Here is a 24,660-nt window from a genome sequence, read left to right on the forward strand (position 1 = left end):
TACTCCAGCCTGGGCGACAGAACAAGCCTCTGTCTCAGAAAAACAACAACAACAACAACAACAACAAAACCATATTGATTATAGAATAAAGCCTAACTTTCTTATGTGATTCATGCCCTTCATAGTCTAGTGACAATTTATTCATCTAATATCAGTTCAACAGTCACAAGTCTCCTGCCCACTATTCCTGATGTTCCAGTCATTCAACTCTTTCATCTCTCTGTGGAAAATGATCCATTTGCCTGACTCTCCTTCATCTCCATCTGATGAAGTCTTAATTCATCCTTTAAAATTCAGCTCCAAGGTCACAACCTACCTTCTGTGTGAAGTGTCCTTGACTCCCTGAGAGTAATATCACTCTGCCCCCAAAGAATAACTCCTATACCACACAGTATTTTGACTGCATCTGTCATTGCAACAGAAGGTAAGCTCATTCTTGAATTCATTGAAATATTTACTGAGGCAGCGTGATGTGCCAGGCCCCATGCTAAACCCCAAGGATATAGAAATGAATTATCTTGCAAACACTATGATCTTAAGAGCATATTTTGTGCTTTAAAAAAAATCAGATCTTAAGCCCCTGACATGTAATATTTAGAAGGTATATAATACAGTCTCTGTATATGAAAAGTGTTATTTATTTACAAAATGGCAGGACATGAAAAACAAGGTATCAGAGTATTTGCAGTATTTTTTTAAAACTGGTAAGATAATAACTTCTCAGCTCAAACATCTATTTCCCCTTTCCAGTTCTTCTGGAATTGTTAATCCTTAAGAAACATAATGAACAAAATTCACACTGCCATCCAAAATGACAAAAGAAGTCTGTTTTGGGACCATATAATCCTTTTCTGTAGGACAAATCTTGGCAGTATATACAATACTTCCTCTCTCCCAATGTGGAAGAAAAAAAAAAACCTTTTGAACCCACCAGTTTTCAAAGATTAGCTGTACTCATGCAAAGTTTTAACCTTTCTCTGACACAGGAATGTTCCATATATTTCCACATTCTGACAGGCAAATGCATTCTCCAATTAGCTACTGACCTTTCATGATGAAAATGGGCAATAAGAGTGTATTTCATTTCAGCAACCCTGAGATACTTATAAAGTCAAAGAATATTATATACACATGTTATGGCAAGAAGCTTTTACAAATTTTAAATACCTTAAAAAGCACATGCATTTTCACTGGGAAGTTTTAGGAATACATTCTAAATATTCAGGAGTCCATTAAGTGGCAGAATATTTTACATCTGCCCCATTCCTAAACAGTAAAATGAAAATTTCATTGTTCTGCTTTAGAAATCAAATTTGACCACTTTGAAATTAAAGGTGCAATATTAACCATGTAACTGTTAAACATTTTACATTTTTCAGAAAATCCTTAAGCATTTATTCAAAACAAAGGTAACAAACATCTACCGTTTTGTGTAAAATAACTATCAGTGACTTAATTCGACAGCGACATTTAAGTTTACCATCGGTGGTAGTTTGAACTATCTACACCTATAGATAGTAATTAGATACATTCTGACAGTTTTCCAGGAAGAGCAAACCACAGACACTTAGTCACGAACTGAAAAGCCAAAGCATTAGATTCTTATATCACATGCAAAATGTTCTCAATTGTGAGCATTTTACTATGCTTAGAAAGTTATTTACAATATATGGATCTCTTTGGTAGCATGTTCTACAGGAAGAACTGCTTCATGATAACAGTTTGTGGGGGCCGGGTGTGGAGGTTCATGCCTGTCATTCCAGCACTTTGGGAGGCTGAGGCAGGAGGATCACATGAGGTAAGGAGTTTGAGACCAGCCTGGCCAACATGGTGAAATCCCATCTCTACTAAAAATACAAAAATTAGCCAGGCATGGTGACACACGTCTTTAGTCCCAGCTACGTGTGAGGCTGAGGCAGGAGAATTGCTTAAGCCGAGGAGGCAGAGGTTGCAGTGAGCCAAGATCGCGCCACTGCACTCCAGCCTAGGTGACAGAGTGAGACCCAGTCTCCAAAAACAAAAACAAAAACAGTTTGTGGGAGAAAATCAGAGTCTGTCCTTAAACTCACTGGTTTTCCTTTGCTAATATTATGGCTTCTCTTTTAAAATAGCCAAAGGTTTCAACCAGTCTAGCTGCTGCCACCTTCTTATTAAACTTTAATAAGCTAAGCTTTTTAAGCCACATAAAAATTTCATCAAGCATTTGTCAACCTTAGGGAAAACGGAAGGAGGAAAAAAGGTCAGAACATCACTTTCCACCACAGTAGCATCTGGAGAGATGCTTTGGAAGGATCCTGCATGCAGTCAGCCGCAAAATAAATGCTAGGAAACAAGCTCGCAGTTTGTGGCCTGCACCAGATGGTGATTACGTTTCCTCCTTCATCAGCCCCGGCCCCACACTGGGTGCTAATTAAAGCACTATCTTCCAATAGCAGGCTCCTGGGACAACTGTGAGCCTTTGTTCCAACGTCCTCAGGGTGTGCTACACGCAGTCCACTAACACAGGCTTGCCTGTCAAGAACACCACTCCAGAGCAGCTCCTTATCATTTTACTTTCAGTGTTTCGTATGTCAACATATTTTAAAAACAAATCTTTTAGTTTGTTTTTTTTTTTTTTAAACAGGTATATTACATGTTATAGGAGGGAAAAGGAGGTGGGCTGTCTGGGGCCCTCAAGACATGAGAAACGGGTGGTGGCTTCCAAGCTTCCTTACTTCCCCCATAGATCCCTGACAATGTGCTGCAGAAGCCTCCAACCTGGAACAGCCAACAGGACCAGAGCAGCCCACCACCCGACCCCAGAAAAAGCCGAGAAAAGCCCAACTCCGCTAGCCAAAGTACCAAGAGAAGGATGGCCTAACATCAGAAAACACTTGCAGTAATATTCATTCTACTCCAGCCAGGCGCCAAGGGCAAAATCACAATCCTCCTCCCACCCTGGTCTCACAGAGCCCAGTGGGAAGAGGCTCTCCCAGCCCGGCTCCTCAGGAAGAAAAGCTGTGCACACTGGTCTAATTAACACCCAGAGAACATGCCGCCCAACAGCAGAATATTTTTTCTAAGCACCAATGAAACACTGACTAAGACAAACCACATCCTACATCATAAAACAAACCTCAAGAAACAGAAGAGAACTGAAATCATAGAGTATTTCTCTGAGCATAATGGAATCAAACTAGAAATCAGTAACACTAAGATAATAGTAAAATCTTGGCAGGACACAGTGGCTCATGTCTATAATCCCAGCACTTTGGGAGGCTGAGGTGCACAGATCGCTTGAGGTCAGGAGTTCAAGACCAGCCTGGGCAACACAGTGAAACCTCATCTCTACCAAAAAATACAAGTTAGCCGGACACGGTGGCATGTGCCTGTAATCCCAGCTACTCGGGAGGCAGAGGTAAGAGAATCACTTGAACCCGGGAGGTGGAGGTTGCAGTGAGCTGAGATCGTATCACTGCACTCCAGCCTGGGTGACAGAGTAAGACCCTCTCTCAAAAGGAAGAAAAAAAAAGTAAAATATCTAAACTACTGGAAATTCAATAACATACTTCTCAATAATGTATGGGTAAAAGAAGAAGTCTCAAAAGAAAAAAATACATAGGACTGAATGAAAATGAAAATACAGCATATCAAAATATGTGAGGCATAGCCTTAAAGAAGTGCTGAGAGAGAAATTTATAGCACTTAATTCTTACATTAGAAAACAGGAAAGCCTTCAAATAAACTAATCACAGACTTAAATGTAAAACATAATATAAAACTTCCAGGAAAAACAGTAGAAAATCTTTGGGATATCTAGGGATAAGTAAAGAATTTTTACACTTGACACCAAAAGCACAATTCATAAAAGAAAAAATTAATAAACTTCATAAAAATTAGAAATTTTTGCTTTTCAAAGACCTTGTTAAGAGGTTGAACAAAACAAAATACAGACTGGGAGATAATCTCTGCAAGCCACATATTTGGCGAAGGACTTGTATCTGGAATACATAAAAAGCTCTCAAAATTCAACAGTGAAAAACAATCTAGGTAGAAAATGGGCAAAAGACATGAATGGATATTTCACTGAAGAGGATATACGGATGGCAAACAAGCACATAAAAAATGTCTAATTAGAGAAATGCAAACTAAAACTACAAGAGATGTTACTACACAACTCAACAATCACAAGAGATGAAAACACCAAGTGCTGTCGAGAGTGTGGAGGAACTGGTTCAGTCATACATTTCTAGTGGGAATGCAAAATGGTACGGCCACTTTGCAAAATGAGTCTAACAGTTTCCTGCAGAACTAAATATGCACTTATCATAATAGCCCAAAAACTTCACTCTTGGAATTTACACTGCACTCAGAAATTACACATTTATCCCAGGGAAACGAAAACTCATGTTTACACCAAAACCTGTATGTGATTGTTCACAGCTGCTTTATTTGTAATAGCCAAAATCTGAAAACATCCCAGATATCCTTCAATGAGTGAGCAATTAAACAAACGGTGGTACATCCAAACCATGGGATACTGTTCGGCCATAAAAAGGAATAAATGACTGATACACATAACAACTTGCAAGTATCTTGGCCGGGCGCAGTGGCTCACGCCTGTAATCCCAGCACTTTGGGAGGCCAAGGTGGGCGGATCACAAGGTCAGGAGATCGAGACCATCCTGGCTAACACGGTGAAACCCCATCTCTACTAAAAATACAAAAAATTAGCCAGGCATGGTGGCAGGCACCTGTAGACCCAGCTACTCGGGAGGCTGAGGCAGGAGAATGGCGTGAACCTGGGAGGCGGAGCTTGCAGTGAGCTGAGATCCGGCCGCTGCACTCCAGCCTTGGCGACAGAGTGAGACTACATCTCAAAAAAAAAAAAAAAAAAAAAAAGTATCTCAAGGTAATTATGCTGAGTGAAGAAGCGAAGAATTCCAAACTCTAGAGGTTACATACTATATGATTCCACCTATATAACATTTTTTTCTTTATCTTTTTGAAACAGAGTCTCACTCTGTCACCCAGGCTGGAGTGCAGTGGTACGATCATGGCTCACTGCAGCCTCTGCCTCCCAAGTTCAAGCAATTCTCGTGCTTCAGCCTCCTGAATGGATGGGACTACAGGCGCATGGCACCTTGCCCAGCTACGTTTTTGTATTTTTAGTGGAGATGGGGTTTGCCATGTTGGCCAGGCTAGTCTTGAACTCCTGACCTCAAGTGATCCACCTGCCTTGGCTTCCCAAAGTGCCGGGATTACAGGTGTGAGCCACCGTGCCTGGCCCATGATTCCACCTATTTATTCTTGAAATGACAAAACTATAGAGATGAGAAACAGATTCCTGGTAGATTAGGGAAGGGGGAGGGAGGGAGGTGGCTGTGGTTATAAAAGAGTAGCACAAGGGATCCTTGTGATGGAACCGGCCTGTATCCTAACCGTGTTGTTGGTCATGTGAATCTACACATGCGATAAAACTACACAGACTAAAGACAGACACACACATACACAAATAAGTACACATTAAACGGGAGAGGTGGGGAGATTTCAGTGTATTTAGGAAGATCAGTGGATTGCATCCATGCCAATTTCCAGGTTATGATACTGACCACAGTTATACATGTTGTTACCACAAGGAGAAATCAGTGAAGGGGATAAGAGACATCTTTGTATTTGTGTTATCTCTTATAAATGCAAGCAAATCTACATTTTCACAAAACGCATATAATCTGAAACTAATCATGAAGGAACACAACACGTCGGATAAACTCAAATACAAAATAATTGATCTGTACTTTTCAGAAACGTCCATGTCATAAAACCAAGTAGGAAGAGACAACTGAATGCAAAATCCAATGAGCTCCAATCAATCCAGGATTTTCTTTGCTATAAAGGTCATTATTGAGCCAGTTTTACAAAACCCAAAAAAGGTCTATCAATCAGATAATGTATTAAATCAATGTTAATTTACTGATTTTGATAACCACACTATGGTTACGTAAGAGAATGTTCTTGTTTTTATAAAATATATAACAAAGTATTTAAGGGTAACAGGGCATCATATCTCAAACTTACTCTCAAATAGTTTTGTTAAGGTATATATACAAAGGTTGAGGGTGGTGTTCACACCCATAATCCTGACACTTTGGGAGGCCAAGGTGGGCGGATCCTTTGAGCCCAAGAGTTTGAGACCAGCCTGGCCAACACTGCAAGACCTGGCCTGTGCAAAAAAATTAAAAAATTAGCCAGGCATGGTGATGCATACCTTCAGTCCTAGCTACTCAGAAGGTTGAGGCCAGAGGATAGCTTCAGCCCAGGAGTTGGAGGCTGCAGTGAGCCATGACTGCCACCACACTCCAGCCTGGGCGACAGGGCAAGACCCTGTCTCTTTAAAAAAAAAAAAATGTTTTTTAAATTTAAAAAGTATAGTTACATAGAAAAGGAAATACAGTAAAACATTAACAGCTGTAGCATCTGAGTGAAGGGAATACTTGCCACTTATCTTACAAATTTTTTGTTAAGTCTAAAATTACAAATATAAAAATTATCAAAATAAAAAAAATTAAAAGTGCACAGGGAGAGCCTGGCACAGAAAGCTTCAATAAACTGCAGTCAGTGTTTGGGTATTTTATATGTACTTCCACAGTCAGCATTTGGGTATTTTATATCTACTTTCACAGTCAGCGTTTGGGTGTTTTATATCTACTTTCAGATGAGAAAGAAGCTGAGATGCTCAAGAAACTGTCCAACAGGGTGAGGGGTCATGGTGAACTGGTGGTGCAGGAGGGATGTGAGCTGAGACCTGTTCCATGCCAAAGTCTGCGCTTTTTCCGCTAGAAAGAGGAAGGATAAAAATCCCAGTGTGCCCATCCCCACAGGAATTTGAATGTACCATGTTAGGAGAAGACAGCGTTATACAAAAACTGGCTTCAAATCACTCTCCAAGCAAGTCACTTCTTAGTTTTCTATACGAAAAGTCTAGGAGAGGGACCTAACACCTGGAACCTGGCCCCTAGGGTGTGTATTCTGTCCACAGCACATCAATCAAACTCAGTCACCAACTGAGGGCCACCATCTCCAGGCCCTCACACTGGGGAAGCACACTGCTTTTCCTAGGTTTATTCACTCAACCCAAATAGATGTGCTGTCAGTGGAACTCCTAGGATGACTACGTAGACAGACATCTTCTATTGGTCTTCCCCCACTCACCCTTACCCCATGTCTGAGCTTAGATGACAGAGGTTTTTCATTGATTTCATTTTCTGAATAGATAATACTTTCCCAGTTCAAAATTCACATGGGAAAGAATTTCACATAGGAAGGGGAAGAGTGAAGTCTCCCTAACCCTCCTCCCAGTTCCCATTTGCAGAAACATCCAAAGTTACTGGTTTAAAAATGCAACTTTGTGCTATTTCTCCAAATTAACAGAATTATCTAGATAATACTATGATATCAAGCTATCTACCTGACTAGAATATTCTAGGTGATCACAATAAATTTAGTACCTTTTAGGTTATTTTAAATATCCCTTAAATACTCATGTAGACGTTTCTAACATATTAAAATGACTGAGTGAGGGTAACAACATTTTTTAAAAGAAAAAACATGTTAGTAAGATGCATGGTCACGACAGATGACTGTGAACTCTGGCTGTTACGAACCAATCACTGTTGAGTACTGAGCTCACCTGGTTCCTGTCGCGTGCATTTGTGTACCTGATCTTCTGAATGAAGTAGAATATGAGCCATGCTGAAGAAATAATCATCAAAACAATAAAGGATATTGACACGAAGACTAGAGAGCCACGGCTGAAGTTCTTCGGTGGCATTCGAGTTCCAACAGCTATTGTCATTTGTACAGAGATGTTTTTCTCCAGATAACTCAAAATATCCTTACCCCTCAATTCTGTTATCATGACAGCAATAATATCTCCAGTGCCTGCAATATAAAATAAATATATAACTCAAGTGACATTTAAAACTTATGGAAACATCAAATGTATCAACACGCTACTTAGGTAACTACTGTAATGTTTGGTAATGGAAAGGGTATGCAAACTCCACTTCTCAACTGAAATGTAGATGCAGCTGGGTATGCTGGCACCAAGTAGGAACATGTAATTTGTTGTGTGGTACTGAAGACTTAAACAGACATAAGGCATAGAACGATTGCAGTGTTAAGAACCATATTAACTTGTCTGACAACTACATTTTTAAAAAAAGATTATTAAACCAGCCAAATGTGACAACAGACAGCAACATAACATTATACAGCAAGAGAAGTGTATCAACATCATGGTAGATTTACACTGTAAAACCTTTTCTATTTTAAAATGATCTTCAGAAAGTCTTAATTCCTTAAGAAATGGAGTAAAGTGCTGTTTTTATAGCATAAATTGGTACTTCACGCACTAATCTAGGAACATTCATGGAGTACCCACTGTCTGTAGAACTAGTGCCAGGAACAAAAACAAGTACAGGATACCAAGCTTTCTAATCTCACTGAGACAGGGGACACACAGCTGGTAACAGAGCTACAAAGTGCCAAATGGTGCCACCTTTTATTAGTGACATCCGAAACTAACTTGGGTCTCATGTCCAGACTGGAGTGGAGTTGAGGCTCCTTGCTAGTTTACCCCAGAACTCTCTGGAAATCAAACGTTCCAGAGACAGGTCCAGGCTTCAACATTCTGGACTAGTTTGGCATCGAAATACCTCCAGCCTCTAACAGTTGTCCAGAGGTCTGCCCACAAGCACAGGCTATGCAAGTTAATTAGGAGGACAGTCTTAAGTTGCCTTATAGTTACCTAGACCTTTCCCCTACATAATTTCCAGAAGTAGTAACAGTGAAGGAATTGAATACCTCTTCCTATGGACAGCAGGAAACTGCTATCCCTTTCCTCCTCCACAAAGGAAATAACTTCCCACTGTCTTTTAAGGAAACAGAGAAACTTCTATCAATCTATCAGCGATTGTCCTTTCATAAGCTGAAGCTGCCGGTGGCAACATGTAGCTTCTACGTTTGCCTTCTCCAGAGAGCCCCTGAGAGAGACTAGGGGTCATTAGAAGGGAAATAAATATTTTATTTTGGGAAAGAGAAAATTATAACCACTTATTTGAATTTGAATAAGGTTTGTACATATCAATGTAAACCAACAAAACAATCAAGCAGAAGTCCCCAAAACTTGTCCTTTTCAATCCTTCTTCAATGAATAACACATTGAAATATTTGGTTTTACATGTTTCATTTACCATATTTAGCTAAAAGAACCATCTTTGTGTTACATGCAGTCACAGAAGACTACATGCAACTGAAAAGAAATTCAACAGGGCTGGGCATGGTGGCTCATGCCTATAATCCCAGCACTTTGGGAAGCCAGGGCAGGTGGATTGCTTGAGCTCAGGAGTCCAAGACCAGCCTGGGCAACATGGTGAAACCCTGTCTCTCACAAAAACAGGAACATTAGCCAGGCATGGTGGCACGTGTCTGTGGTCCCAGATACTCAGGAGGCTGAGGTGGGAGGATCACTGGAGTCCAGGAAGTTGAGGCTGCAGTGAGCTGAGATCATGCCACTGCACGCCAGCCTGGGTGACAGAGCAAGACCCTCAAAAAAAAGAAGAGAAATACAACAGTAAAAGGAGTTTTATGGAAAATGTAACCCAATGGAACATATACCTTTTTACTACCTTACTCAAAATTGTTACAGCCACTTTATTAGAACAGCAGTTTACCAGAATACTGATTAAAAATCTACAAAAAAACTATAAAATTAAAGCAAGCAATAAACATCTAATTAATATCTAATTACCTTTCTGAAATAAGAGTTGTGATCATCAAATTAGAGACAATCACAAAATAATGCTAAACCACTTTAAATTTCCCTTTAGAAATCTCTTAAAATGTTGTTCAACAGGCCATGATCTGTGGTATAAGATACCAGGTATGGCTATAAAGTAACTGAGACGGATCCCACAAACGACATATGACAATCAGTCTCATTGCTTTATAATCACACCAGGTACAAACGGTTTTAGAAATCAGTTGAGGCTCCCTCTTGAAGACTCAAGCTGGAAAAGGAGTAGGGAAAGCTGAACAGGTAGCCAAGGAAACCAATCCATGTAATTCTATTCAAAGAACACTAAATAAGAACACCAACTAATTTCAACCGGAAAGCTGTTTGGGAAAAGAAGTGTGTAATTATTTCAACCATCCATTCAACAATATTTATTGAGCACATACTATGATCAGGCTCCTTTCACCTCTTAAAGAGAGTAGAAAATTACCTGCTCTTGATGCAAAAATCCACACGCCCTCAGGAGCAAAGGGGAACCTTTTGGACTAGGGAGAGAAGCCGCTCGCGGTGGCGTCATTACACCAGCACAGAGAAGAGCCGGGCAGAGGAGCCCGACCCTGCCGATCGGGCAGGAGGACAGCAGAACGAAAGCCCGCCACCAACTTGCAAAGGACTGGAGTTTTAGGTCTTAAATCTTTTACAGAATCTGGCGAAAGTTATATAGGAGTCCCCTCCTAGGAGAAAGGGCCTTCTCCCCATACTCCACCCCTAAAGCCTGATAGGGCTCAAAGACCCTGACCTAAAGCTGCCTCAGACACTTGACTTTTAAAGATCTGAGGAGCTCTGGCCCAGCTTCAGGAGGGATACACACACCAAAGGAAATGTAGGCTTCAGAATAAAGGGCCGGTCAGAGCAGGCAGTGACTGAAAAGAGTGAAGAATAATTAGACTGTAACGCTGTAAATATCAAAGCACATTTGGGACATGACCCACCACTCCCATGTCCCAGGCCCTGGGCAAACACTGCTAGTAAGTCACGGATGCGGCCACGCTCCCACGCACTTCCACGTCTGGCCGCCAGTACTGTCAGAGATGGCAATCCAGTGAAAGCCCATCTGTGATCCCTGCTTCCAACTATTTTCTTGAGAAACTTCCCCCACTGTTATTCTTTAACAGGAACTTCTGTTTCCACTGCTTGAGTCTGGCTACTTTAATAAACAATTCTATTCTTTCCACTTTCATCCTGAGAATTTTCAAACCCATAGAGCAGTTCCAATACTGTGAGAACACTCATGGACCTTTTATTTAGATTTGTCAACATTTTGTCCTTTCTATATGTATTTATTTTTGCTGAACCAATTAAGAGTAAACTGCAAACACATGACATTTTATTCTTAAATACTTCCACGGTCCCTCCTAAGAACAAGGCTAGCTACGTGGCCACAATTCATTTACTTATCCTCAAGAAATTTAACCCTGTGTTCTTTAATAGATGGTCCATTTTCAGGTATCTGTGGTGATGACTTTAATAGTTGTTTAACTTGTTTAGTTTTGTGTCCAGGATTCACTCGGGGCTGTCGGCATCATGCTTAGCTGTCACGTCTCATTAGTCTCCTTTAATCTAGAATAGTTCCTCAGTCACTTCCGGTCCATTGATCACAACACTGACCTTTTTAAAGAGTCCAATCCAGATGTTCTGACCATGCCCCTCAATCTGGATTTGACTGTTTCCTAATGATTAGATCTCCAAATTAAATATTTCTAGTAAGAATACCACAAGGTGATGGTGGGTCCCTCCTCAGCTCGTCACATCAGGAAGTGCAGGCCGGGTTGTACCTTTATTTTTGGTGGCAAATTTTATGACTTGGTTATTTTGGTATCTGCCAGGTTTCCTCACTGTAAATAAATGTTTTCCTCTTAATTAATAAGCAATCTGTGGGCTGATACTTCCAGATTGTGTGACTAGCCAGTTCCCCAAAAACCTTTCACTCAATGCTCTCAGCATCCACTGGTGTTTGCCTGAATCTGTTACGACAATGGTATTTGTAAAATTGTAATTCCCTAATGCTGTGATTTCTTCTACATTTTGTAAACTGATTCTAGAATCAAAGGCATTAACAACACTTTCTACTTATCTTTGTTTCCCATTAAGAAAACAGAAATGCTGGGTGGGCAGTTTTTCGGAAAAGAGCCCCCCATCCCCATCAATTCTACTTTTTAATGAGGAAAAAAAGTGGGAAAATATGATAATACTGCTATAATCCCGACTACAAAATCAGTTTTGAGAGGCCAACAGAAGGAACCTCAGAATTAAGCTCCTTTGGGCTCCGGAATCGGAGGGTCTAGGTTCAAATCCCAGCATGGTACTTTAACCTCTTTGAACTTCAGTTTCTTCTTTCAAAAAATGACAAACTACCTGCAGGCTTCACAGCAGATGTTCAGTAACTGCTGCAGCGTAATGAGCTGTATTAGTCCGTTCTCACACTGTTACAAATAAATACCTGAGACTGGGTAATTGAGAAAGAAAAGAGGTTTAGGCTGGGCGTGGTGGTTCACACCTGTAATCTCAGCACTTTGGGAGATCAAGGCGGTGGATCACCCGAGGTCAGGAGTTTGAGACCGGCCTAGCCAATATGGCGAAACCCCATCTCTACTAAAAATACAAAAATTAGCTGGGTGTGGTGGCGGGCGCCTGTAATCCCAGCCACTTGGGAGGCTGAGGCAGAAGAATTGCTTGAACCAGGGTGGTGCAGGTTTCAGTGAGCCGAGATTGTGCCACTGCACTCCAGCCTGGGAAACAGAGTGAGACTCCATCTCAAAAAAAAAAAAGAAAAGAAAAAAAGAAAAGAGGTTTAATTGACACACAGTTCCACATGGCTAGGGAAGCCTCAGGAAACTTACAATCATGGCAGAAGGCACCTCTTCACAGGGCAGCAGGAGAGAGAACGAGTCCAAGTTGGGGAAATGTCAGATGCTTATAAAACCATCAGATCTCATGAGACTCACTCACTAGCCATGATTCAATGACCTCCGCCTGGTCCCACCCTTGACATGTGGGGATTATAGGGACTGCAATTCCAGGTGAGATTTGGGTGGGGACACAGAGCCAAACCATATGATGAGCTAATCCTACTTGTATTATTACTCACAGAAAGCAAAAGAAAATGTTGTGGGAAGAAAATCAAAAGGCCTCTAACCACAGATTTTTGGATGTCCATTCTCTCTTCGCCCCCTGCCCACTGCTCAGAAAATGCCCAGGGATCTGCTGACCAACACAGTCCTGCCAGCTACAAAAGAATTTGTGCTTTAGTTCAGAAAGTGAGTCTACCCAGCTGGGAAGAGTCTGATCTATGCCCTCACCCTCTTGGCTTCCCTCCACTCCTCCTGGGAGTAAACCCCGGGGCAAGCCCAGTGTAGCTGAGCAGCTGATAAAGGAAGATCCAGGAAGAGAACAAATGAGCTGTCTGAGGCACCAGGCTGCAAGAGGAGAGAGGTGGCTTTACCATAAGCATTTTTACTATTGGTTACTCACAGTGGCATTAGTTATTCCTAAAGAACCTATTATACGTAAAGCAGAACACCATATACTTTAAGTGAAAAAGATTAAAATCACTTTGAGGCCGGGCGGGGTGGCTCACGCCTGTAATCCCAGCACTTTGGGAGGCTGAGGCAGGTGGATCACGAGGCCAGAAGATCAAAACCATCCTGACTAACACGGTGAAACCCCATCTCTACTAAAAATACAAAAAATTAGCCGGGCGTGGTGGCGGGCACCTGTAGTCCCAGCTACTCGGGAGGCTGAGGCAGGAGAATGGCATGAACCCAGGAGGCGGAGCTTGCAGTGAGCCGAGATCACGCCACTGCACTCCAGCCTGGGCGACAGAGCGAGACTCTGTCTCAAAAAAAAAAAAAAAAATCACTTTGAAGTTCCAGAAGGACTGCTGCTGAGGCAACAGCCAGGTGTATTCAGGGTCAAGCTGCACATGGGGCAGAGCCCTGGCTGCCTGTGTCTCAGGGAGACTGCTGGCTCCTGATCCCAAGACTTCTCATCTCACTCCACTGACTTAATGAAAGTCCTTCTCAAATGTTCATCCACAACTTTCAGTTCTTCAGACCCAATCTTCATTCTTCTCTTCACTGATCCCTTAAAGAACTCAAGGGGGAAAAAGAGATACATTCTACATTCTTTTATGAAATGAATATAGCAATAATTCTGACAGATGGAGGTTATATCAATTATAGATTTCCTGCTGAGACTTGTCAGTAGTTTTCCTAAAATATAGACCTGCTGTCACTCTGCTTTCAAAAGCCTTTGATGTATCCCTTCTGTCAGAAAAATAAAGTGCAAACTCTTTCACTGGACACTCAAGCACTGGGGAGCCACATGGCCCTGAGGGTAACTGAGTCACGGAACGGTGAACACTCTCGGACCCAGTGAAACTGTTGGGCAAAGTGACTGGAATAGTGGTTCATGCAATCTGGGCAGGACGGAGAGGTGAAGCCAGGAGGGAAACTGGGAGAAAACTAAGAAAGGGTCCAGGGAACTGGAAGCTTCAACAAAACTAAATGACAGGAAGAGAGGGGGAGAAAGGGAAGAGGCACCGGTCAGGACACAGGACACAGGAGTTTGCAACTCGAGATGTAACAATTCTGGGAGATGATGAGGCCCAGGGAGCAGCTATGGGACCAGGCTCCCGGAGAAGTGGAATGACTGAAGGGCCGGTGGAAGGAATTTTCGGTTAGGTGTTCACTTTCCAGGTGGATTCTCAAGTTGCCCAGGATGGTGGCAGGACCGCTGATGAACGGGGAGCAGTGACAGGCAGGGAAGCACATGACTATGGAGAGGAAGAACACGGTCTGCTGCACAAAACTGAAAGTGACGTCTCCCCACGTGGAAGTGACCGGTGTGGACGTGCTGCACGCCACCACCACAGGATCCCTCAGCACCCACAGATGCACAGCAAAGACCAACCTGTAATTCTGCAAATGCTTGAACCCGAACCTCCTGCCATGCGGCTGCTGGGAAGCCGAATGTGTAAGCCACTGAGTGGTAGTCACTCACTGATAATTCCTGAGGACACTGGGCTACAGCTTGTCACCAAAAGCCAAGGGTCTTCTCTTCTTTCTTCCTTGAACAGGAAGTTCTTCAATCACATACAAGTAGGGCCAAGGGGCCACAGTACAGCACTTGAATGTCAGCTTTTCTTCTTATGCTATCTCTTGACTGTATGTCAAGAGAAAGAAGAGGGGGCAGGAGCAAGCACCTGCCCAGAACAGAAAGCTTTCTTCCTTCACACACAGAGGCAGAAGGGGGGTGGGCACTGAAGAAGACAAGCCACCAATCAGTGGAGAGCCACAGACTCTCAGTGAAGAATTTCCAGGGGTTGCCAACTTTCAACACAACACAGGAACTCCCACAAATTACTGATCCTCTCAACTGAGTAGTTCTGTCCACAGGTCACCTGGATTTAAGTCTTAGGTCTTCCTTCCTTAAAATCTAATTTTTTTTTTCTTTTGAGACGGAGTCTCACTCTGTCGCCAGGCTGGAGTGCAGTGGCGCAATCTCGACTCACTGCAATCTCTGCCTCCCAGGTTCAAGTGATTCTGCTGCCTCAGCCTTCCAAGTAGCTGCGATGGCAGACACGTACCACCAAACCCGGCTGATTTTTTTGTATTTTTAGTAGAGACGGGGATTCACCATGTTGGCCAGAATGGTCTCAATCACCTGATAGGATGGTCTTGATCACCTGATCTCATGATCCGCCTGCCTCGGCCTCCCAAAGTGCTGGGATTACAGGCGTGAGCCACTGCGCCTGGCCAAAATCTAAATTTCTAAACATCTGTTTGTGGCTCGTGGTTCTCTCCTCCGGAAAAACACCACTGAATAAACCTGTTTTTCATTTATTGATGTATAAAATACCATCAACCACAAGGTACATCATTATGTATCATGAAGAAAAAAATCTGTCAAGCAACTCTAAGATGTCATGGAATACAAGAAACATTCCCACTTTAAGTTGAGCATCCCAGAACCAATGAGAATTCTTCAACATAACAATTCTTAAAATGTGCAAAGACAGCCTCCCTGGGTCCCCACTTCAGTCTTTTTTTCCATACTAATTCTAGAGTCCCAAATCATTCATTTAAAAAAAATAATAATAATAATAATTTTTTAAAGAATCTAAAACTTACAGAAAAATTGGAAATTTCATATAAAAACTTTTAAAACCTAGAACCATTCAAGAGTAAGTTCCTGGCACGATGCCTCATCACCCCCGAATACGTGGTATTTTCCTACAAACAAAATTTATAAACATAATACAACCCCCAAATAAGGAGCTTAACACTGATGTGTCACTGCCATCCAATCCCGAAGTCCATCCAAGCTTCTGCGACTTTCCCAGTAACGTCCTTCACAGCAGCCCAGGTCCGAGTCACATGCTGCACTCAGTCGTCACGTCACAGCCATCTCCGCCAGTCTGCAACTGTCTCTCGGTCTTTCTTGGTGTTTGTGACCTTGGCACTTTCGAAGACTACATTCGGCCCAGTTGATCTGTCGAAGGTACTTTCCTGTGGCTAGATTCAGGTCGGGTGCCGCTGGCAGTAACAACACGGAGGTGAGGCTGCGCTCTTTTCAGTGTACACCACCAGGCGGCCGAGAGCTTTTTTTATTTGCCATTACTAGTAAAGTTCACTTTGATCATTTGGTAAAGGTGATGTCCTCCAGGCATGTGCACTGTGAAGTTCCTCTTTTCCCCTTTGTAATTAGTATGTATTCTGTGGGGAGGTGCTTTGAGGCTAGGTAAATATTCCATCCTCATGAAATCTTCAGTTTACTTTTACTTTTTAAATCAGTATAGATTCACGGTTCCTATTTTATTCAATCAGTTGAAACAGCTACTAACGTTATTCATTTTGATGCTGAAATTCTAAATTATGCTTCATAAGACCCTGTGTACAGAGCTTTCCTAACTTATTCTTTTCTGGACATCAGTTTTCCAGTGTCTTCACTTATGTAAATGTGAACTACAAATACAATGCTTTCAGTATCAAGAGTAGCATGACACTAACATCTCCTTACATCTGATTATGTCCACAGGGATACAGCCTAAGATTCCAATGTAATGTTTTGAAGCCACAGCACACATCAATGTACACGGAGCTCACGTGACTGAAGGTTCCCAGGCATTCCCCTTCTCCATTTGAACTGTAACTTAAGCCACGTCTCCACTTAAGCCACGTCTCCACAAACCTTTGCTATACTAGTTTTAAACAACCCATTTGCAGGTTGACTTAAGGAATACTCCTCTTATCTATGTTTCAAGATTTCACCTCCCTAGTTTTGTGCCTCTTTCAAGGAAGATGCTTACATTTATGCTTTCTTACAAGCTTTTGATAAAAGAATTTTAAATGGGTGGGAAAAGAAACATTAAGTAGAGAGTTTGGCATTCTAACCAAGGGAGATTCAGGTTGGGAGGAAAGTGGGCTACAGAAGCTTTCACGCCAAGCACCAGAACTCTAAAAGACCTTCAAATCTGTTATTTACATTAAAGAATTTATAAATCTGAGAGTTCAGTGAGCTGAATAATTAAGTAAATAGATGTAGGATGGCAAGAGCCAGGTTTTTCATTTAGGAGTGGGAGTTTAGTGATAAGAAAGGAGAGAGAGCTACAATGATCCATGTGGCAATATATTAGAATTGGAGACATAAGTATGAACTCATTGTTAGCTTAATATCAATGCAGATGATTACAGATAGAAATATTTATAGATATGTAGATATGCAGGAGTTAGGATACACGCATGTATTTCCTTGTTCTGTCAGCTGAGAAGGCCCAGAAGCAACAGGCATCTCAGCAGTAACATCACATCTAATGCCCGGATCTTGGTTTTTAATACCACTCTCCAATAAACAGAAACCAGGGTTCCTTGGAGAAATGGCTGATTCTAGGACTGATGTGTCATTACTGATAAAGTTCAATAATGCTCAAGGGGCAGAAAATATATGCAAAAGGAGCCTGGCACATCTTACAGCACCAGAAAGTTAAGAAAGTGTTCAAAAACTAAATTAAACCAAAACAAAAAAACAAAAATCCAACACCCACAACAATGGAGGCATGTCAAAGGACACAGAAGCCAACATAAAGAATCCCCAGTGGCCAAAGCTGGGATAATTTGAGTAACAGAGTTGTACTGTATTATAATCCAGAGTGTAAAATAAATACCCATGGGTCCATAATGATATAAATAAATGACTGAATAAATTAATAAATGGAGCAGAGGCAAATCACCCATGCAGAAAAATTCCAAATAATTATGTGGATACTCTACCCTAAGGGAGATGGAGCATAAATCCCCAGTTATTAAGTGTGGGCTGTGCACAGTGATGTCAAAAGTTATCATATGGCAGGGGGAAAAGAGTTAACTTCACAGTGGAGAACCTGACAGACACTACCTCAGCCAGGTGACCAAAGTCAACATCACCGGTGATACTTCACACTGATAGCACATAAACTTGGTAGGACAGGAAGCATGCTAATGGTACTTTACAAATCCCTGTGGCCTTCCTCCCAAAAACCCATATCCCTAGCCTAATTATAAGAAAACTATCAAACATGTCCCAGTTGAAGGACATTCTACAACATGCTGGGCCAGCAGTCCTCAAAGCTGTCAAGGTCATCAAAAGCAAGGGAAGTCTGAAAAAGTATCACAGCCAAGAGGAAACTAATGGATCATGATGACTAAATGTAATGTGGTGTCCTGGGTGGGATCCTAGAACAGAAAAAAAACTAGGTGAAAACTAAGGAAATATGAATAAAGTAATAGACTTTGGTTAATAATTATGTACCAACATTAGTTCACTGTGGTACAACAAATTAACATGTCACATGGTACCTAACGGGAAACTGGGTGCAGGGTTTGCAGACATTCTTTGTACTATCTTCACAATTTTTCCATAAATGTAAAACTGTTCTAAAAAGTAAAGTTTTTTTTTAAAGACTCATTATATAAAAGGGAACAACTTCTCATAGAAAAAAATGTAAGCCAGAAAACAACAAACAACACCTTTGAAGTGCTGAAAGGAAAATTCTGTCAACACAAAAATTTATACCTGTCTTTGAAAAATGATGGCCAAAAAAAGACACTTTCGGATAAATAAATGTTGAGAGAATTCATCATCGGGAGATCTGTGCTGCATGAAATGATTTAAAAAAAGGGAAATGACACCAAACGGAAACTTGGAAATTCAGAAAGAAATAAAGAACAGCAGAACTGTTAGTATGTAGGCAAACATAAAAGCCTACCGTTTTTTCATGAGTTTTGCCATTCCCACTCCCTTCACGAATGAGGGGTCCCTTTTCATTCTTCCTCTAAACGCTCCTCAAACTTAAGCATCTGACAATGGGTCTCAACAGGGGCAGTGAAGCTCTCCTGGGGGTGTCTGGCAGCCCTGTGGGAGGGTCTCTGTGCTGTCGCAGGCACAGAGGTGTGCCACCAGCATTTAGCAGGCTCATGCCTGGGAGGTGAAACACTCTGTAATACAAAGGGCAGACCTGCAGAGCAAAAGGACTGTCCCAAAATACCCCTGCCTTGTCCTCCACTTCCATCCTGCATCGAGAAGCACTGTAAGCATCAGTGCGGGGTAGAGATCCTCACCCAGACCTCTAACACCTACGGCCTAAGGCTGCGTGATCCTCCTTAGCAGCTGTGCCAGTGAGACCAACTCTTGAGATCCTAACTCCAAGGTCAGGTCCATCATCATATGAACTGCTATCAGTTAAGAACATCCTCCGTCCTGGAACCTAGGAAACTGATTTCTAAAACAGTATTTCAAACCCATGTAGATCCTTTATATGATTTTACCTTCCTCCTCTTCTGCTGCCAGTGAGGAAAGAGAAGCACAGAAAAGACAAAAAAGTAAATCAAGTGACAACTTCAAACAACCCACTTGGGACACGGAGACTGCAAGGAAGGCTAGAGGACAGTCTCATGTATCTGCTGGTGAAGGCACTCTCCAGTTCCACTTCAGATTTAAAGAAAAAAGAAAATTAAGAGCTTATGGAAGTTTTAAAATGGAACCATTGCATTTATTTTATTAAAGGCTATTTTTATTTTTTTAAAGCTACTGCTTAAGTGTTTCAGTTTTAGATTTTGATAATTATGAATTTTTTTAAAAAAATGTATGAACCAGATGGAAGATACAGTAGAAGCATGTGCAAACTCAGGCAAAAATATAAATGCAATTTAAACCCTTACTTCCTGCCACAGCAGTACACTTCAACTCCAAGCTCCATCTTTTCTGAGGTAGTTAAATCCATATTCAATTAGAAGCTAAAAAACTTTAAACAGTAAAACAATAGTATACTTATATTACTCATTTTCTTGATAGGCATTTAGAATAAAGAAAATAGATTTACGTTAAGTGGCCCAAATTACTGGTACGTAAAGGTATTCTACAATGTGTTTGTGATTTCTTTTTACTTGTTTTCATAAAGTATTTTTTGTATTCACAGTGAATTTTCTATATTTTACAAAGTGTGACATTTTTCTATTCAATGCCAGATAATAAATATAGAGCTAAATACGTTTTTAAGAGAATATGATGGAAAAAAGGTGAAGAGCCATTCAACTAATTTTGTTCAACCATCTAAAAAAAAAAAACCCAGTAAGAAGCATCTGATATTGCTGATTGATAAAAAGATTAAAAAGCAACATTATTATTTGGTTACATGTTTGTCTAAATTACCTCATCTTCCTTTCAACAATGGAAAGAATGTCCACAAAATTCTTACAGACATACAGATAAAACTACAGCTAATTCTGTCAGACAGTGATTTAACACAACTTAAGATGATTAAACAATAACAGTAAAGTCTATATAAATCTTTAAAAACCAGGAAAATAAATCCATAATTTTCAGACAAGTATGCATTATTGTAAACTATCCAAGAACCCATAACTTCCCCTTCATACTACCACAGATCCGCTAACTACATGACAAAGAACTCACTCTGCTAACCAGAGGTAACAAGTGAAACCACACAATGAGTAGCCCTTCCTGTCAATGACGTCATGGACAGGGCACTGGAACAGACGTCCTTCAGTCACCAGGTGAAGGGCATGCTTTAGAATAAACAGGACCAAGCTCTTGGTTGACAAGGCAAGAAAACAAAAATACTTACACTTGTATTGGTACATACAGTATATAGCGAGTACTTATATTCCAATGTGGAATTTTAAAATTAGGTATAAAACATAGCCTTAAATGAAAAGAAAGCTTAACAACCAAACTAAATAACTTAATAAAATCATTTCAGAGCAACCCATATTTACTTTGTTCAGGGCATTCTGCTGACCACTGCAGAGAACCGAAAGACATGACACAAACTTTAACTGCATGAAACTCTGGGCTTTTCCTTACTGCCAGTCCAGTATGCAAAGAATGACCACATGAAAGGAAAAGGACAATAATGTCATGGAGGTACAGAGAGGGCTCTGAAGACTGCAGGAGCCTTGGACTGTAAACTCAGTAAGGGCAATGACCCAGGTTTCTCTCCTTTGACTTTTGCCAGTTCTTACTAGTTCACGTCAAAATGCACAGCACAGAGAGCTGCCAAACCACTGCTTCTGCCCTACGATGAAGGGAGGGCAAAACTGACACAGGAGCAGGACGGGGTGAAAGCACGGGTCTCTGGGTCCATCCCTTGAGACTGTCTGGGGTGGGGTGGGGGGAGGATCCTGGAATCAGTGTCTTTCCAATTAGCTTATGTGATTCTGACACAAGGGTTCTTGAATTTCTGTAGACAGCACTGCCCTACAGGGTGAGAAGGGTTATCTGTGGAGGAAGGGAACTGAGTAACACATTGATGAGCCTGGAAAGCAAGGAGTTGCCAGTGTATAATCACCTTCTCTGAGTATAAGCAGAAACAGAAAGGCAGAGAGTTATGGCATACAAAAGTCAGAAGAGGATCATAATTCTGGAGATTTACCGTGAATGCCTGGCTGAAAAGACGAGACCCAGAAAAGCTTCTGATGGTGTGTGTGTTCTCTGTGCTACTTAACCTGAACTTCTCACCCCATTCTTAGGACAGGCTTTCAGCTAGTGCAGCTCGCTGGACTGAAACGGGACCTTTCTATAACCACTGTCCCTCTCACCCTGAGCACGCACTCCATTAAGAACCCTAGCAGCCAGGACGCGTGCCTTCCTGCTCCACTCTTCCTCTCCACACGTCACCTGTGGGGCTTCTGTTGCCACCACTGGTTCCCTCCACACTCCCACCCAATGCTTCCTGCTGGTTTTCCAGGTCCCAATCAGATGGCAGAGAAGAAGCTAGGAACCCTGCTAGCTGCTTGAGACAGCTGCCATCATTCACTGGGGCTCCGGCTGCCCGGCTCTGTGGCTGCTGCCGGTGTGAGACTGCACACCCCAGTGCAGCGCTGGAAAGCACAGCTTAGGCCGCATCAACCTCATCGAGACCACGCCTCCCTTCTTTCCAATCCTCCCGTGTTACTAAGCGACAGTCCCTGCTTTAGGCACACTTCTGCTCTGAATTGAATTTACTATTACCCTATCCACCATGTTGAGCTGTGCTGTTTTTTCCCTGTACTTACAATTACTTTTGTTTTGCTTTTCCTCACCTCAGATCCTTCACTTACAAGGGGCCTTTGGCCTAGAATACTCTTCTCAACTCCTCAACTCCGACTCGGATGCTGTTTCCTCAAGGCATTCCTCTCTGACCCCTTGGACCTAAGTCACCTCCCACAGTCATGACTTTGTACTCAATGTTCGTCTTCTCTGCTTGTTATAACTCCATGGAAAGACGCACCATGTGTGTCTTGTTTATGCTTGGAGCTCTAACAAGAGTTCAAAAAACAACTAGCATATACAATCCAGCTCCCTCTCTCTACTGGCAGTTACCTGATTTTCTCCATTTCCTTCCCACTCCCTCTACTCTAAGCAGATTTTTGATTCATGTGGCTCCTCTACTGGGAGGATTTTCTCTTTCTGGTCGAATCCTAAGTAATCCTCATTATGTAGGGCCTAGCCCAACGAATGCCTCCTACATGAAGTCTTCCAGACCTGGGTCAGAACCCCTTTCGTAACAATACTACGGCTGATCCCGCTACGTAGGTATGCAAAGTTATGCACTGAGTGGTTCCCCAATTACTTCAGGCGTGTGTGTCTCCCTAAGGGAGGAAGCGTTCCCGGCACTCACTCGTACATCCTTCTACAAATCCCTACAGTGTCCATCACAGAATGCCTGGCACAGAGCAGGTATAAATCAATACCTGTTGATTAACTATTTTTTTGTACTAGATATATTTTAAACAATTCAGTTATATGGAAAAACACCAGGAGAATGAAGAAAAAGTATACTTAGAAATTTTTTTAAAGTGCCAATCTCAAAATGAAAGAAAAATTGATTTCATAATTTTATAAAAGCTACTGCTTATTCCAGGCATAAGAAAAATTGTACAACTGTTATACATTACAGCTTGTTAGCTCAATAAATTTTGCAATCACCCTCTTTTAGGTAGACGAGGATGCCAGTTTAAGGACTCGGTTACCCGAAATCACAAGGCTGATAACCAACTTGGTCTAAGATTCAAATCCCAATCTTGTGACTGTTTGACATTTATGCCAAATTCTTTTCTCTATTTTAGAGGTACTATATCATCCAACTAAAACATTTTTTCTTCTATAACTAAAAATGATTGAGAATGTCATAAAAAATTAAAATCTGAGATAAATTATTAAATATGATTTTGGAAGATGAACAACCAGAAGAAACTGAGACAGCTATGGAAACAGTGATCTATAAATTGGATGAAGTATTTCAATAATGTTTTTCTAAGGTGATGAATATGTGACAGGCAGCATCTCCACTGAGAACAGCATGAAACCAAGAATTTATTCTTTCTGAAAAACAGGAGACAATGGGCAACAGCCTAGAAGTTCAAAGGGAAAACAGAAAGTGCTCAAAGAAAAAGGATAAAAGCTCTAACCAAGAACCAAGAATCTTTTCACACACTAAGATGAGTAGTTTGCAGACAATTCACAAATTCCCAAACAAAACGGCATTTTTACTAATCTTAAAAATAAAAGCAATATTATATTGCAGAATTTTTTTAAACAAATGGGTTTACTTCCATTGCTTTTGTGAACAATACAGCCATGCAGTCCAACGTAGCTGGGACTACAGGTGAGTGCTACCACGCCCGGCTCATTTTTGTATTTTTAGTAGAGATGGGGTTTTGTTATGTCTAGAACAGGCTGACCTAGAACTCCTGGACTCAAGCTATACCCTGCTTAGGCCTCCTAAAGTGCTGAGATTACAGGTGTGGGCCACCATGCCTGGCCACTATCCACCTCTTTTTTTTTTTTTTTTGAGACAAGGTCTTGCTTTGTTGCCTAGGCTAGAGCGCAGTGGCACAATCTCAGCTCACTGAAACCTCTGCCTCCTGGGTTCAAGGATTCTCCTGCCTCAGCCTCCCAAGTAGCTGGGACTATAGGTGTGTACCACCACGCCCGGCTAATTTTTGTATTTTTGGTAGAGATGAGGTTTCATCATGTTGGCCAGGCTGGTCTTGAACTTCTGACCTCAGGTGATCTGCCTACCTCGGCCTCCTGAAGTGTTGGGATTACAGGCGTGATCCACACCCAGTCACTGTCCACTTTTTAATACCATTCTATCCTTATATGCTCTTTTAATTTCTATCTTGAATACTCAAAATACAAATAAAAGTAAAAAAAGATCACCTCATGAATACTTGCTTTGTCTCTCCAAGTAAGAATACTTGAGGACATACAACTGAAACCTGTTTCAGTTTAAGAATCTTGTATTTGTGTTGCCTTTGAACTTTAGTTTGCATTATACTTTTTAA

At 41.5% G+C, this 24,660-nt stretch overlaps 1 protein-coding gene and 1 non-coding gene across 4 annotated transcripts in view; both read right to left on the reverse strand.

Moving 5' to 3' along the window:
* The window catches only part of RNF130 (ring finger protein 130), a 161,121-nt gene that overhangs the window by 93,938 nt on the left and 42,523 nt on the right, over positions 1-24,660 (reverse strand). For all 3 annotated transcript variants that reach the window (XM_009450321.5, XM_009450322.5, XM_001143540.8), the window contains exon 3: positions 7,670-7,920. In XM_009450321.5, the coding sequence (XP_009448596.3) occupies positions 7,670-7,920 (251 nt within the window). The remainder of the gene's footprint in view (positions 1-7,669; positions 7,921-24,660) is intronic.
* On the reverse strand, positions 9,913-10,006 carry MIR340 (microRNA mir-340). The gene has a single exon (NR_035760.1). It is a non-coding gene; the product is annotated as a microRNA mir-340 (primary transcript).

This window comes from Pan troglodytes, chromosome 4, assembly GCF_028858775.2.
Source record: "Pan troglodytes isolate AG18354 chromosome 4, NHGRI_mPanTro3-v2.0_pri, whole genome shotgun sequence".
Taxonomy (NCBI): domain Eukaryota; kingdom Metazoa; phylum Chordata; class Mammalia; order Primates; family Hominidae; genus Pan; species Pan troglodytes.